This window comes from Aureobasidium pullulans (assembly GCF_000721785.1).
Source record: "Aureobasidium pullulans EXF-150 unplaced genomic scaffold scaffold_1, whole genome shotgun sequence".
NCBI classification, from domain to species: Eukaryota; Fungi; Ascomycota; class Dothideomycetes; order Dothideales; family Saccotheciaceae; genus Aureobasidium; species Aureobasidium pullulans.
This window is the reverse complement of record NW_021941021.1, coordinates 1,030,271-1,043,936: the sequence shown is the minus strand read 5'-3', so window position 1 is coordinate 1,043,936 and position 13,666 is coordinate 1,030,271. Positions and strand designations below refer to the sequence as shown.

General features: G+C 51.4%; 7 protein-coding genes across 7 annotated transcripts; 4 read left to right on the top strand and 3 right to left on the bottom strand.

Annotated features, from left to right (window-relative positions):
• Nucleotides 1-154: 154 nt before the first annotated feature.
• On the top strand, nt 155-1,710 carry M438DRAFT_263886 (tRNA '-O-ribosylphosphate transferase; the record flags this gene model as incomplete). The annotated part of the gene is made up of 3 exons (XM_029899915.1): nt 155-525; nt 621-828; nt 880-1,710. 3 exons carry the CDS (start codon nt 155-157, stop codon nt 1,708-1,710), a joined length of 1,410 nt encoding a protein of 469 aa, XP_029765676.1.
• M438DRAFT_360974 (uncharacterized protein) lies at nt 1,629-4,036 on the bottom strand. Its single transcript, XM_029907474.1, has 2 exons — nt 3,916-4,036; nt 1,629-3,859 (listed from the first exon to the last, which is right to left on the bottom strand). The coding sequence occupies exons 1-2, from the start codon at nt 3,941-3,943 to the stop codon at nt 1,839-1,841; spliced, it is 2,049 nt and encodes a 682-aa protein (XP_029765675.1). The 5' UTR covers nt 3,944-4,036; the 3' UTR covers nt 1,629-1,838.
• Nucleotides 4,037-4,308: 272 nt separating this feature from the next.
• On the top strand, nt 4,309-6,619 carry M438DRAFT_263916 (E3 ubiquitin-protein ligase-like protein bre1; the record flags this gene model as incomplete). The annotated part of the gene is made up of 4 exons (XM_029899916.1): nt 4,309-4,431; nt 4,497-4,640; nt 4,704-6,389; nt 6,443-6,619. The coding sequence occupies 4 exons, from the start codon at nt 4,309-4,311 to the stop codon at nt 6,617-6,619; spliced, it is 2,130 nt and encodes a 709-aa protein (XP_029765674.1).
• Nucleotides 6,620-7,489: 870 nt separating this feature from the next.
• On the top strand, nt 7,490-8,463 carry M438DRAFT_330481 (uncharacterized protein; the record flags this gene model as incomplete). Its single annotated transcript, XM_029903322.1, has 2 exons — nt 7,490-8,033; nt 8,102-8,463. The coding sequence occupies 2 exons, from the start codon at nt 7,490-7,492 to the stop codon at nt 8,461-8,463; spliced, it is 906 nt and encodes a 301-aa protein (XP_029765673.1).
• Nucleotides 8,464-8,578: 115 nt separating this feature from the next.
• On the bottom strand, nt 8,579-9,967 carry M438DRAFT_262171 (putative tryptophanyl-tRNA synthetase; the record flags this gene model as incomplete). The annotated part of the gene is made up of 4 exons (XM_029899797.1): nt 8,579-9,042; nt 9,132-9,369; nt 9,459-9,539; nt 9,596-9,967. 4 exons carry the CDS (start codon nt 9,965-9,967, stop codon nt 8,579-8,581), a joined length of 1,155 nt encoding a protein of 384 aa, XP_029765672.1.
• A 329-nt stretch (nt 9,968-10,296) lies between these two features.
• Nucleotides 10,297-11,177, top strand: M438DRAFT_263784 (BAR-domain-containing protein; the record flags this gene model as incomplete). Its single annotated transcript, XM_029899909.1, has 2 exons — nt 10,297-10,687; nt 10,783-11,177. 2 exons carry the CDS (start codon nt 10,297-10,299, stop codon nt 11,175-11,177), a joined length of 786 nt encoding a protein of 261 aa, XP_029765671.1.
• A 346-nt stretch (nt 11,178-11,523) lies between these two features.
• On the bottom strand, nt 11,524-13,529 carry M438DRAFT_7140 (uncharacterized protein). Its single transcript, XM_029910277.1, has 5 exons — nt 13,295-13,529; nt 13,150-13,236; nt 13,043-13,100; nt 12,820-12,991; nt 11,524-12,767 (listed from the first exon to the last, which is right to left on the bottom strand). The coding sequence occupies exons 1-5, from the start codon at nt 13,335-13,337 to the stop codon at nt 11,793-11,795; spliced, it is 1,335 nt and encodes a 444-aa protein (XP_029765670.1). The 5' UTR covers nt 13,338-13,529; the 3' UTR covers nt 11,524-11,792.
• Between the last annotated feature and the right edge of the window lie 137 nt (nt 13,530-13,666).

Here is a 13,666-nt window from a genome sequence, read left to right as displayed (position 1 = left end):
AAACGATAATTGAAGATCAGCTAATAACGTTGCCTTGTTGTCTCATCTTAATTGAAAGCTGTCGAATAGTATCCGGAGGCACGCGATCATACTGGAATCAACGGCAGTCTGGACCATCACATCTAAACGAAAAGATCAATTGCCAGGACATAAAATGACAGAATCTAACAACGAAGATAAGGCTGGTCCAGGTATTGCGAATTATCCTCAGCTCTCGGATCTCATCTTCAATAACACAAGCAACAACTCTTTCAACAAAGTCCTGGGCGAACTCAAACGAAGCACATTATCGATACCAAACAGACTTCGCTCGATCAAACAGGATGCAAACTTTGTTTCTGAGGTTGCCTCTGCGTATGGACTGCCACTGGTCGCCAATGAGAGGTGCGGAAGCTGGTATATACACCCAGAGCAGAAGAAACAGAGCGCTTACTTCAAGAGCACGGATGGACACATGGCACAGTGGAGTTTCAGCTTGAGAAGATTGAACCTTCAGGTACTGGAGACCATTGGACGATCTGATGGGTGAGTTCAACGTCTCTCAGAGGAGCATCTCAGTGGATACGGCACCGGGAAGTGCGATGAAAGCACTGAGAAAACTCTTCTAACTATCAATCCAGATGTATCATAGTCGACTCTACAAGGCGTGGCAAAAGCATGCCTGATGCTTTGTCAAAAACTATACCCATCTGGACAACTGTTATGAATCGCATTCTATTTCCAGATCACCCAGATAGCCACGAAGTCACTACACCTCCCACAGTAGTAGGGGCATCCGAGCACACCCAGATTGCTGCACGGATAGCAGGCTTCGTCGAGTCTCTCAAGGTGAGCCGATCAATTCTACTGTGGTATACAACGACTGACCAGCAAATCCAGACACTAGAACTTGACATTCCATCCATCCGTCAAAAGATCACAAAACCACTCCGGCCAATCTGGGTAACGCCAACATCTTCTCTGCCAGAATCACCTCCAAACTTCCCTTCTTTCCATCCGGTAGTCCTCCTTACAGCATCGTCCCGCATATCTGGCTCTGAGTCGACATCAGAGACTGGATACGTACAAGGAGCTGCCGACGATGCGGAAGCCTGGGCCCAAGGTCTGACCGCTCCTCTGTTCTGGAAACACAGCGAAACGTTATCCAATACCCCTGAAGACATGATCGAAGAAGTCATCGCAGAGCTTGTGAAGAAAGGTGATGGCAATCAAGGCTCTCAGCTTACACCTATCGGGCCAGGAAAGCGGGTCGCAATTGGTACGATAGATGCCGCCGAGACGGATGCAGGAGCGAAGGACATAGTCATCACAGTGGCGTCTAAAGAGAACGAAGTTCTGCGATCGAAGATGGAGACTGAATATCTACACCTCACCCTTGTGGATGGCAAAGTAGGGAGCAGACAACTACGACACAGTCTCCCTAATCTCATTGCTTGGGTCAAAGCACAGCTCTCTGCAACTTCCGCATCTCGCATCGTAGTGGCAGATACAAATGGCAAAGATCAAGGTGTGGGTATTGCGCTAGCGATTCTGTGTCTTTTCGTCACAGATGATGGAAACATACGGTCAAGCGAGGAGGTGAAAGATCCGCCCAATGGACTGAACAAACAAACGATCAAGCAAAAGCTCAGTTGGATATCCGTGGCCAAACCGGATGCCAATCCCAGTCGGACGACACTGCAGAGCGTAAACGCGTATCTGTTGGGCTGATCAAGAGCAGTTAGAGTCGGAGAAACTATTGCATTGAGCAATTCTTGTTTATTCGTTATTAGCGTATCGTCGTGGTTATTAGCAAGCCTGTGTAATGACTATGTACTTTGCAAGCAGAAAAGATGTGCTCAGAAGGTTCCGGTACCGAAGATGCCTCTGCGTTTGTTCTGGCGCATAGCAGCCTTCTCCCGTTTCTGCGCTGCGCGCTCTTCCTGGTCCTTCTCTCTGGCTGCCATCTGGATATCTCTTTGCTCCTTTGCCTCTTCCATCTCCTTCTTCTTGCGGGCAATCTCCACGCGTTGCTCTTCTCCTTCAACTCTCAACTCCTCTTCTAGCTCTCGTGGGTCCTTGAAACCGCCTAGTTCCTGGCCGGTGGCTTCCGCGAAGGATTCGAGGTTCATTGGGACTGATGATTCTCCTGCCAGCACACGGTTGATACGGTCGGGATCGAGTTTTTCTTCGCGAATGAACTTCAACTTGATCTGGCGGCGAGTCTTGGGCTGGAACATCTTCGAGATGATAAAGAAGTCGGTGCCAAACATGCGAAGGGCATCGTAAAAACGGTCTGTTTCCTCATCGCTCCAAGGGTCAGACTTCATCTTGAAGAATGGTACACGGTCGGTGGGATCGCGTCGGCGCTCGTTGATCCAGCTCATTTGGTTCACGCGTTTCGTCAAATCATCGTTCTCGGTTACGACCAGGTTCTCCGCGTTGCGGGCTGCCTGAGCTTGACGATCGATGCGCAGAGAGTCTTCTTCCACGACCAGGTTTCCTTCAGCGTCCAGACGTAGACGAGGTCCTGTAACTACCGGTGCTGGTCGTGGCGTATCATTGGTGTTCTCTCCTTCTCCGCCTTCACCGCCTTCGTTGTTCTCGGTCGGCTGTGCGTTGAGCGTGGCTGGATCTATACCGGATCTGATGGCTTCTGCTTCTGCCACTCTCTTTCTGTGTACCTCGTCCCAATCTATGGCGGCCATCTTAGTCTCTCGTTCCGAGACCTTGCCCAGCCCTCTATCCTTGGTGAGTTCGAACATTGTGGTTTCTGCAACATCAACTTCGTGATTCTCTGGGTCATCGACGGGGTCATCCTGGCCAGTATCTCCACCTTCTCCTTCGACTTGCGATTGTTTCTTCTTTTGACGAGGCTTCCTTGGCTTGGGTACGGGACGGGGAGCAGACTCTTCTGTCTCGACTATGTTTCCATTTTCGTCTTCGACAACTGTCGCAGCAGATTTGGGCGCACGCTTCGCTCTTGGGGCTCTAGGTTTCTTGGGTTTCGCAACAGGTGTTGGACCGGCATCGTTCTCTTGAGCACCTCCAGCGGCTTGCGAATCATCACCGGTAGCGTCGGAGAGCTGAGTAGCGGCGATTTTCCTCTGTCGCTTTGCGCGAGGTTTGGAAGCTGTGGCTGGTGAATTGACGGGTGGTAGCATTTGGGCTACCGGGGCTCTTGGCTGTTCTTGATGTTCAATGAGCGTATTGATCAGGGCAGCTTCGGTGTTAGACTCCAAGGTGGGTGCAGGTTGAAGAACGGTAGATTGAGAGGGTTGCGGTGCTGCGACTTCTTGAGATGGCGCGGAAGGTGAAGGTGTCGGGCGTTTTCTTTTCTGACCAGCCAGCTGGTTTGGCGAAGACGGCGCAGTGTTTGCCGACTGCTCGGGGTAGGAAGAGGCATCGTTGGTGATCGACTCAGGTAGTTGGACGACAGATTGAGTGGGTGGCGGAGTGGAAGCGATCGGGACTTGCGAAGAGGGAGGTGTTTGTGCGACAGATGCCGCAGATGGAGCTGATTGTCGGAGCGGATTATCGGACCGAGCAAGAGAAAGCGGCGACGGCTCCAAGTGGTGTGGGAGAGCAGCCGGCGGTGGAGGAGTAGGTTGTCTAGAAGGTTGCTGAGCAGCAGCAGCGGCGGCGGTCGGAGGTTGAGTCGCTGGAGATTGCTGAGTTGCAGGCGGGGTAGGCAGAGGGGCAGTCGGAGCTTGTTGTCGGTCAGGTTGTGTCGAGGTCGTGTCTGCTTGTGGGGTACCAGTAACGGTATCGGAAGTGCTTGACAGTGTTGGCTCTGCAGGGGTTGCAGGCTTGGGAGCAGGTTGAGCGGCAGGGCGACGGCGGGCGACAGCAGCTTTGGGAGCGAACTTCTTGCCCTTGTCTGTTTGACGCGTTAGTGAGAGGCGTCGCGTTTTTTGTTCAAATGGAAAGTCGCACTGATGGCCGAACTGGTCAAGGGCGCCATGTTTGTCAAGTCCGCATTTCCTGCGAAGGTGTTTTGTCCAAGTCGGAGAGTGTCTGGGCCGATGGACGATAATGATCTGGTCGCAAAGAAATGTCTTGATTCGAGGAAGGAGCCGAGTGAGCCTTGGGCCTTTGCGGCTCGAAGTTCAAAGCGCCGAGCGAGGAGAATGCCAAGGCCTTCGAGATGTCGCAACTTAGAGAAGTTACTCCCTCTCTCCGACTTCAGCGCCTTCACTCGCCTCGTCGTCCGCTCCTGCCTCGCCACCACGTCAGCTACAGCGGCGCCTTCTTCGCCTCTACCCAGCTGATCGTGACATGACGCTCTCCGACACGACCAACCTGTCTGTCCCTTCCTCCAGATCCACCATGGATGAGCGCAAGAGATCCATCCAGCCCGACTCGGACGACATCTATCCCAGCAAGCGCCACCAGACCAGCCAGAATGCCCCTCAGATGAGAATGGACTCTGAAAAGGAAAAGGATGTCGAGGTAATTCCGCTCTCCCATCTCTGCGCTTTCACGTGCCTCCTTCCTGCTAACACACACATCAACAGTCGTTCCAAAAGGATGCCATTCTCCGTCAGATGAAAGAGTACAAGCGTGAAAAGGCCCTATACGAGTCTCAAGTCCAAGACCTCTCCAAGCGCTCCCAACACCACGACGACCACCTGCGCATCGTCGATGCCTGGTTCACTCAGGTTAATACTCCCCGACATGCCCCCGCTCCCGATGCCCCGACGCTGACGCCGCCGATCGTGTAGTTACTCGACGAGATTAGAATTCTGGTTGGCGACCTCGTCTCGGACCAAGAACCCGAGGCTGGTGAACTCTTCAACTCCTCTTTGCTTTTTGAAGACAACTCCCTCTTTGACACCCACCTCAAGAACCGCTCATCCAAAATCAAGGCTGCCATCAAGGATGTTTTCGGCAGACTGCCTGCCGCTGAGCCGGAAGTCAGAAGTCTGCAAGAGAGACTGGCTGCTCTGCTGGCAGCTGAAAAGGCTCATCTGATTGAACGTCAAAGAATCAGTGGTGAGTGCGATCAGCTATCTGAACGCTTGGAACAGGCGTCCTACCGTTATCTTCTCGCCGAAAAGAAACTCGATCGCGCAAAGAGCGCTCAAGTACAGAAACTCGAGCGTCAAGCAACAATGGGCGGACACTCAGAGTCAAGCTCTTCTTCGGAAAAGAAGTCTGTCAAGAGCGAGGCCGCTGAAACAAATGGCGAAGTTGACGGTGCTGTTCATGCCGCGGCAGAGACCGCTCGCAGAGAGGCTCTGGCTGCTTCGGAGAAACGCAAACTCCAAATGGAACAGCTTGAGGCAGAGAACAAGCGCCTTACCGAAGAATTGACTTCCGCAAAAGTTCGACTAACTTCTCTGTCCGACGACGACTATGCCAAAACTGATCTCTACAAACTGCTGAAGTCTCAACACGAGGAGATCATCAAGCGCGTCAATGATCTGGAAGCTACTAATTTGCAGCTGCGCGAGGAGGCTCAACGACTCCAAGCCGAAAGAACTTCATACCGCAACAACATGGAAGAGGAGTCGCAGACAAACACGACTGATCTCGAAACCCAGCTAGCACGTGCCGAGTCCGACCTGGCTCGTATTCGGAATGCAAGAGACGAGCTATCGGCCGAACTTTCTGTGCGCAAGGGCTCGCAAGACCAGAGTCAATTGGCCTCAGACTCCGTAAAAGAACTCGCAGCCGCTCGTGAGACTCGTATTGCTGCTCTGGAATCAGAAGTGGAGCGTCTCAAGTTACAAATCGGAGAAAGCACCGCATCCTCATCTAACGAGGCCATCGAAAATATGACGATCGATGAATTGAAATCACAGCTGAAGACGCTCGAAAATAGACACCTGTTGCTAAACAACGAACTGCCCTCTATGGAAGCGGCATGGAAGAAGGCTAAGGGTCTGGCAGAGAGAAAGGTGTCCGAGATCCTGGAGTGGGAAGAACAGCGCACGCGGATCCATGCTGAAAAGGCAAAGGCTGACCAGAAGTACTTCGCTGCAATGAAGGCAAAGGAGGCGCGCGAGAATGAACTGCGAACCCTCAAAGCGCAGAATGCAAAGAGTTCCGAGATTGTGACGCAGCTCAAGGACGCCGAGAACAACAGCAGATCTTTGATTATCAATCTGGAGAAGCAAATTTCCGAGTCGAAAGAATCATTGACCTCGCTTTCACAACAAAATCGAACGATGCAGCAAAAACTCAGCGAAGGAAACCTAACTCTGGAGAAACTTCGCACACAAATTACCGACATGAAGAAAATAGTTGTTTCCAAGGATACCGCATCTTCAGCAGCTGCGGCCGCAAAACGACAGGCCGAGGTTGAGCTTGAAGAAGTCAAGGTCCGCTTGGAAGACACCAAGAAATCTCTTGATAGCATGAAGAGAAAGGGCTCTGGACGGGAATCTGAATCGGACGACTGGCGTGTAAGTACAAGCACACGGTATTATTTGACCGGGCTTGAGCTGACCATTGACAGAAAATTGCCATTTGCCCCGTTTGCAACTCAAACCTACGCAACACCGTCCTCAAGCTCTGCAGTCACACTTTTTGCCAGGGATGCGTGCAGAATCTCATCGCCAACCGATCCAGGAAATGTCCTTCGTGCGGTAAAGCATTCGGACATGCAGATCACATGCCTATAGTATTGGCATGAGCTGTCCCGTCGCATCACCTCAAATTATCACTTAATGGCTTGCCGAGTTCATATTCTCTTCTACGATACCCCGGTTCTTTTTCAGTCGTGTCAAAGCTCGCCGAGTGTGAGCACGAGAAGTACAAGACAGGGTTCGAGAGTGTCCGACTTTCACAGCGCGAGGTCTATCGCCCCGTCAACGAGTACGTTTTGGCCACTTACGTCGACACGCATTGCGAACTCGGCAAGAATGCCGGCAACGCCGACGATGGAGGTTCACCCAGTACTTCTCGGCCATACTTTTCTCATTCCCTGCTTCTGAGATAGACTCATTGATACATATTCGAGATTCAAGTCGACCTACAGAACCAGTCGGTAACGTTCCGCTTTTACAGTCTTCTCTTTCCGGTCAATACGACAAAGGACTACGACATTTGGCGATGACTGCCGCGGTGCAAGCACGAATTGTACAACCACGACCAGCAATACTAATGATGATCGGAAAGGCCTTGGATCGTTGTAATTCGAGCGGTAGCGGACGCTCTGGCTCTGATACCTAAAAGTAAAACAGCGAAATCAAACTATTACAAACCATCCCATACATTGTATTCCAAGCACCAAATACAACCAATCCCTCGACAGATTGTAGGCGTGACTGTAGGCGTAGTCGTAGGGTCGGGAGAATATGAAACAGGTGATAGGCTGAGGAAGTAAGAGGACGAGAGGTTTCAGATGTCAAGTCCGATGATGCACGGCGGAAACGGCCCGTTCCTTCCTGTCGATCACCGTCAATGCACAAACGTCAATCTTCGATCTTGCAAAGAAAGTTACCAACAACAAGTTATCCAAATCTTCCAACCACCAAAACAAGCACATTCATACTCCGCAACCATGGGCAAATCCAAGCGTCGCAAGTTGCAAGAACGCAAAGACCACAACGAGAAATCTAACAAAGGTCGCTCGAGAACAAACGTTCGCGAAGGACCCTCACGACCAAAAAGCCAACAGGCGAAATCGCAACAACATGCCAAAGCCTCGTCGGAAAAGAAAGCAAAAGCATCGGCAGGTACACGGCAACAGCAACAACAAAATCAAGACCCTATCATCCCCTTCGACGCCCTCGACCGCATCCTCATCATCGGCGACGGCGATCTGAGTTTCAGCAGAAGTCTGGTGGATACGCATGGATGCGCTGCACTGCTGGCAACCACCTACGACACGGAAGCCGAGTTGCTGGAGAAATACCCACAAGCGCAGGAGAACAAAGATGCGATTGAGGCGGAAGAGCAAAGAGTATTACACGGGGTAGACGCGACAAAATTGGGGCAGAAAGAGGTCAAGAAACAAGCTGGTGGGTGGGAGAGAGTGGTGTTCAATTTCCCGCATGTGGGAGGTAAGAGTACGGATGTCAATAGGCAGGTCAGGTATAACCAAGGTATGTTCTGCTCTGCTCTACGGCTCCTGTGGCATTTTGATTGTCGCAAATACTGATTATGGGTGCAGAAATGCTGGTTTCCTTTTTCAAGGCAGTGACGCCATTGTTGGCTCCTCATGGCACTGTAATTGTTACCCTGTTCGAAGGCGAACCTTACATGCTCTGGAACATCCGCGATCTGGCTCGTCATTCTGGTCTGGAAGTCCAACGCAGTTTCCGCTTCCAAACAGAGGTGTACCCAGGATACTCGCACGCACGCACATTAGGTAACATCGAGGGAGGAGGAGGTTGGAAGGGCGAGGAGAGACCGTCAAGAAGCTATGTCTTCCAACACAAGGGAGCAGGCGAGCTGGTGCAGAAGCAACAAGCTAAGAACAACAAGAGGAAAAAGGCGGATGAGAGTGATGATGAAGACAGTGATGAGGACTGAGTGGTGTGGATATGATCATGTGTTTATATTGTTCGATACCCGAGCGTGAATATACGCTGTACTTCTTTCCATCTGAATCCTGAGGAGGAGTGCCTATATGTACAAAGTTCATTGTCTAAAAGCCGACAGCATGTCTGACCTCCTTCATAGTCGACTCGGCCGACTTCCTCGCCTTCTCAGCACCAATCTGTGCTGCCTCTTCAAGAATTTTTCCATCACCACCGACAATTTCCTCGAACCTCGCACGGATAGGGGCAAGATGTCCGTCCACTACCTCCGCGACTTTGTCTTTCAACGCCTTAAGACTAAGGCCCTCGAACTCCTTGGCATACTCTGCAGGATCTGCTGCGCCGTGGTTCGAGCTGTCGAGGTTGAAAGCAATCTCGATCAAGTTGGAGACACCAGGGCGGGCTGATGGGTCGTATGTTACACCCTCGATACTGTCTGTGAGAGCCACACGAAGTTTCTTTGAGATGGCAGAGGACGAGTCGGTCAGGAGAATCCGTGACTTGGGATTCGGTGCTGATTTTGACATCTTGTGGGTTGGGCGGTCGAGAGCCATTACACGCTTTGCAAGAGCTGCACAGGGGAGTGTCAGTCAAGCTCTTCAATTTTGTTCTTTCCATGGCTCTTGCATATCAAGAGACAAACGTTTCACAGATACTTACATAGTAACGTCTCTGGCTGGACCAGAACCTTGCTACCGGCCAGATGGTTGAAGCCAGCGGCACACTCGCGTGCAAACTCGAGATGCTGAGATTGATCATGGCCGACAGGCACATGTGTGGCTTTGTGTATGAGGATATCTGCTGCCTGCAGGACAGGATATGAGAAGAGACCGAGTTTCAACTTTGTCTTGCTGGAGGGGTCTAAGGGATTGGCGTTCTCGTCGAGGTCGAGTTTGCTCTTTCATCATTGTCAGGACCGAGTAACTAAGTCATAGATGAAGGTAAAGAGAAGAAAAGAGGTGGAGGGGGGAGAGAGAAGAAACAAACCTTCCATTGTGTCATTCGAGAAAGATAACCCATAGATGCTGAACAGCTCAGAATCCACATGAGTTCAGAATGAGCAGGTACCTACATTTCCATCAGCCCAAGGCTCTTCTACATGGCCTCACTGGAGGTGGTCCTACATCGCTTTGAAAGAAGATGGTGCACTTTTGAGGGTCAAGTCCAACAGCAAGAAGAGCAGCCAGCATTTCTTTCTTGGAAGTCCTTAAAGCATCCGGATTTTGATGTACAGTGATAGCATGAAGATCCACGACCGAGTAGATCAGTGAAGTGTTAGATGAAGCGTCATTCTGTAACTTCACCCATTGCTGCATAGCACCAAGATAGTTCCCTAGATGCGGTACCCCGGTTGGCTGGATACCGGAGAAGATGACTCTCGGCGCTGCTAGAGCGTCGCTGCTTGGCGTGTTGCTGTGAAGGCGTGTCAATACTCGCGAAGCCAAACTCCGGGGCGCAAAGCGAGCGCATATCACGCTACACAGCTTTTGCGACATTGCAACGAAGAAGGCAAGTATCAAACATGAACGCTTCGACTCCAAGACCGCACTACTCAAAAGTCCAACGCGCCGGCGATACATCGGAACGGGATGATCGGCAAGAAGGACCGTGGGCACGGACCATGCGCGAGCGTCGTCAGTGGCTGGGCGCTTCTGAACACCGCCCTGGTGATGTGCCTGAAGGTTGTATACCACAATCACTGAACACATCCTCTGAGTCCGATAGCGACGCAACAATCCGCGCACCCACTACTCCCTCGGCCAAGACTCACGAATCCACCACCGACAACACACACAAGACCCCACAAGCAAAGAAAGCCTCCATCATGTCGTGGGCCGGCTTCAAGAAGAACGTCAACCGCGCAGCCACGCAGGTTATGGTCAAGACTGGCCACGTCGAGCAAACCCACGATCGCAGCTATGAAGTCGAAGAACGCCGCTACCGTGTCATGGAGAACGCCGCCACTCGCCTGCAGAAGGAATCAAAGGGCTATCTGGACAGCTTGCGCGCAATGACTGCCTCGCAGATGCGCATTGCAGAGACGATCGACGCCTTCTACGGTGACGCCGGCGCCAATGATGGTGTCTCTCGCAGCTACAAGCAGGCTGTCGAGGACTTGGACGCAGAGACTATCAAGGCCTTGGATGGTCCTTTCCGCTCGACTGTCCTCGACCCCATTAATCGCTTCTGCGCATACTTCCCCGACATCAACGAGTGTAAGTTGTTTCCTCTCCCCAATCTTCTTCCTTCTCATCCTCTTCTTCGTCCTCATTCAAAGCCTCAAAGCTGACCACACATCTTCTCCCTACAGGCATAAAGAAACGCAACCACAAACTCCTAGATTATGACCGCGTCCGCGCCCAAGTAAAACGCCTAACCGAAAAGCCCGACAAGGACGTCACAAAACTGCCCCGCACCGAAAAGGAAGCAGAAATGACCCGCGCCGCCTACGAACAACTCAACGAACAACTCTTCAACGAACTGCCCCAACTCATCGAATTGCGCGTCCCTTACCTCGACCCTTCCTTTGAGGCTCTCGTCAAGATCCAGTTGAGATTCTGCGCAGAAGCTTACTCGAGAATGGCTCAGGTGCAGCAGTATCTGGATCCTGACACTAGAGATCAGTATGCCAATGGCAATCTGGACACTAGAGTTGAGCAAATCTTGCAGGAGATTCGTGAGCTCAGTATTGCTGGTACTGTTTGATGAGGCTTCAATTTTGTACAGGTCGTCACTTGGTTTGACGGCCTCACTTGTTTCTGGGAGCGGATGAAATGCAGCATGTTCTGAAGGAGAGCCCAGTGAGGGGCCAGAGACAGAGAAAAAGGCAGAGTTTCACAGAAAGAAAGAGGTTAATCATCATGGGCATCAAGGCGTGAAAGAGGAGCTCATTTGGCGTTGTTTCTAATACTGGTTCTTTTCATCATCTCTTCTTGAGATTCCATCGGCTCCCACGAGTCCTTTTTATGCGAGGACGGATTATTATGTGGATAGAGCAAAGAAAGGCAAAGCATTTTAGTAACATTGATTCCTTGAGCGTGACCTTTGATCTTCCCCATCTGTTATGCAGTGTCCCCGTCCTTCCTGCATCTGGGACAATGTCCTGATATGCTGTTTCGGGCCCTTCTAGGCCCGAATGGCTCCTGGTGATCGCGAGGTTGCTTTTGGCTGCTGCAAAAATGCAGAGTGTGATTGAGGTCGGTGAAAAGGTCCAGTGAGAGCGGCGGATCGATGTGCTTCCAGTGGACATGGTCGTACTTTGAAGAGCAATGTGCCTTTTGACAGCTACTTGCTGTACGTGGCGTGTGACGCTGGAGAGCTTTACTCGATGGCGATGGTCTCAACATCACCGCCCTGGATAGAATTTTGGCCATCGGCGGGTGCAGAGGAAATGGCATTGTTTATGGGTAGTCCATTGGCATGTCCGTTCTGCATCTGTACCTCCTCAAGGCCAGTGAGCTGCACCTGAGGAACGCTACCAAGTCCGTTGGGCTGCAAGAACGTCTGCAAAGGGTAGATGGGGCCGTCAAAGTTCTCGCCATCGAACATGACAAAGTTCTGGATAGGTTGCTCGCGCTTGCCGAGCACGTTGATCACGTCTTCTGCAAGTCTGCCACCGACGAAAGCAGCCGTAGGTACGATCTCGCTGCCGATGTTATGCAGGAAGCTGCGAAGGAACTCGGCTGTCAGCGACTCAATCGGCATCTGGAGCTCCTTAAGCTTGTTAGTTGCCATGCCGGTGAAGACGGTCAGATCTTCCTTGGAGTTCTGAGCAGGCAGACGGTGTACGTCACGCTCAAAGTCCCAGAGAGCGCGCATGCACGGTAGGAGCGGTGTAACGGAGCGCATCTTGCGACGGTTACGGATGATGTCGTCCGGCAAGGGAGAAGTGTTGGCTAAGAGTAGTGGAGAGTAGATCTCACGCTTGGTGACGGTCTCGATGTTCTTGCCGTTCTGCTTCTTGGTCGTGACACCAACGATACTGCGGGTTGCAGTTTCTTGCTTGATGGTAGCAGGCATGTTGGAAGTTTCGCGCTCAATGATGTAGTCGTGCACGATCAGATCAGCGAAAATGAAGCCATAGAAGCCGTGAATTCCGGAAGCGTAGAAAGGACGGTTGGCAAGTCGGCAAGCAGCGTTGATGGTGGCCATAGTTTCCAGATTCTGATCGCATGCGATGACAAGTTGGAAGGGTGCGTAGTAAGTCTGATCCTTGGTCAAGATGTTGCTGCTGTCGGTTCTGACAGCGACTCTGGGGTTCAACTCCTGGAGACGCTCAGAAGCGGCTTCTGCTCGCTGGGATGAATGTCAGCATGAATCACATAGGGCCCTTCGAGACTATGCTCACATTGCGACCAACGTCCTCTTCACGGACAAAGTACTGAGCACCCAGATCGTCCTCAGTGACTTGCTCGCTGTCCACGATAGTCAGGGAGCCAATGCCATTGAGAATAAGGTTCTTGGCGATCTCGGTTCCCAATGCTTTGACTGAGATGAGTAGGATGTTGGCAGAGCGCATTCTAGATACAAAGGTTAGCAGATCCCTAAAAGATAGGTAGAGCATTAACTACCTCTCCTGAGCCTGCACACCCCAGAGGCGAATTTGGCGGTCATAGAGCGCGATCTCATCTAAATACTATCAGTGCTCAATCTTTAGCATTAGCGTTGACAACGATACCAGCGCTCATAGCTTGCGCCTGCGCAATGGCAGCAACTGTCTCGGCGGCTGCGTCGTGTGTGTCGAGAGCACCGTTCAATTGGTCCACTGTTAGATGTCAGCTCTAGTCGTAAGAAAATCTTCTAGAAGTCGCAGATGGTCGTACTGGTATCGCCATTTGAGAGCATGTTGATGTCGTTGGTAGACATGTTCGATAAGTGTCGGGATGTTCGTCCTCAAATCGAAAATTGGTGGCAGAGTGGAAGCGAATTGATAAGGAAGGCAGCAGCCAGAAAGCGATTTGGAAGACGGCAGAGCAAGTGAAAGTTGTTCGTGTTGCGCCCAGATAATTTGATAGTTTCAAGAAAGTAATGGATGGATCCGGACTGTCGGGGCCAGGTTCCAGCGGCAATGAGACAGAATGACAGAGTTCCTGACTTAGGTCAAATGAAGAAAAGAATAGGGGGATGATGCCGAAGCGATGTTTATTGGTAAGTGAAGTGAGCAGTGTACGAGTGGGTACGAATAAAGTAGAAGC

What these genes read in the sequence shown, in the direction of transcription:
- M438DRAFT_360974 (XM_029907474.1), bottom strand. Translation starts at nt 3,943, where the DNA reads ATGGCGCCCTTGACCAGTTCGGCCATCA. An exon ending in CTTGACCAGTTCGGCCATCA is followed by an intron (nt 3,860 to 3,915) that starts GTGCGACTTTCC and finishes CGCGTCAAACAG; the next exon opens with ACAAGGGCAAGAAGTTCGCT.
- M438DRAFT_7140 (XM_029910277.1), bottom strand. Translation starts at nt 13,337, where the DNA reads ATGTCTACCAACGACATCAACATGCTCTCAAATGGCGATACCA. An exon ending in GCTCTCAAATGGCGATACCA is followed by an intron (nt 13,237 to 13,294) that starts GTACGACCATCT and finishes GACATCTAACAG; the next exon opens with TGGACCAATTGAACGGTGCT. An exon ending in GGCGCAAGCTATGAGCGCTG is followed by an intron (nt 13,101 to 13,149) that starts GTATCGTTGTCA and finishes GATAGTATTTAG; the next exon opens with ATGAGATCGCGCTCTATGAC.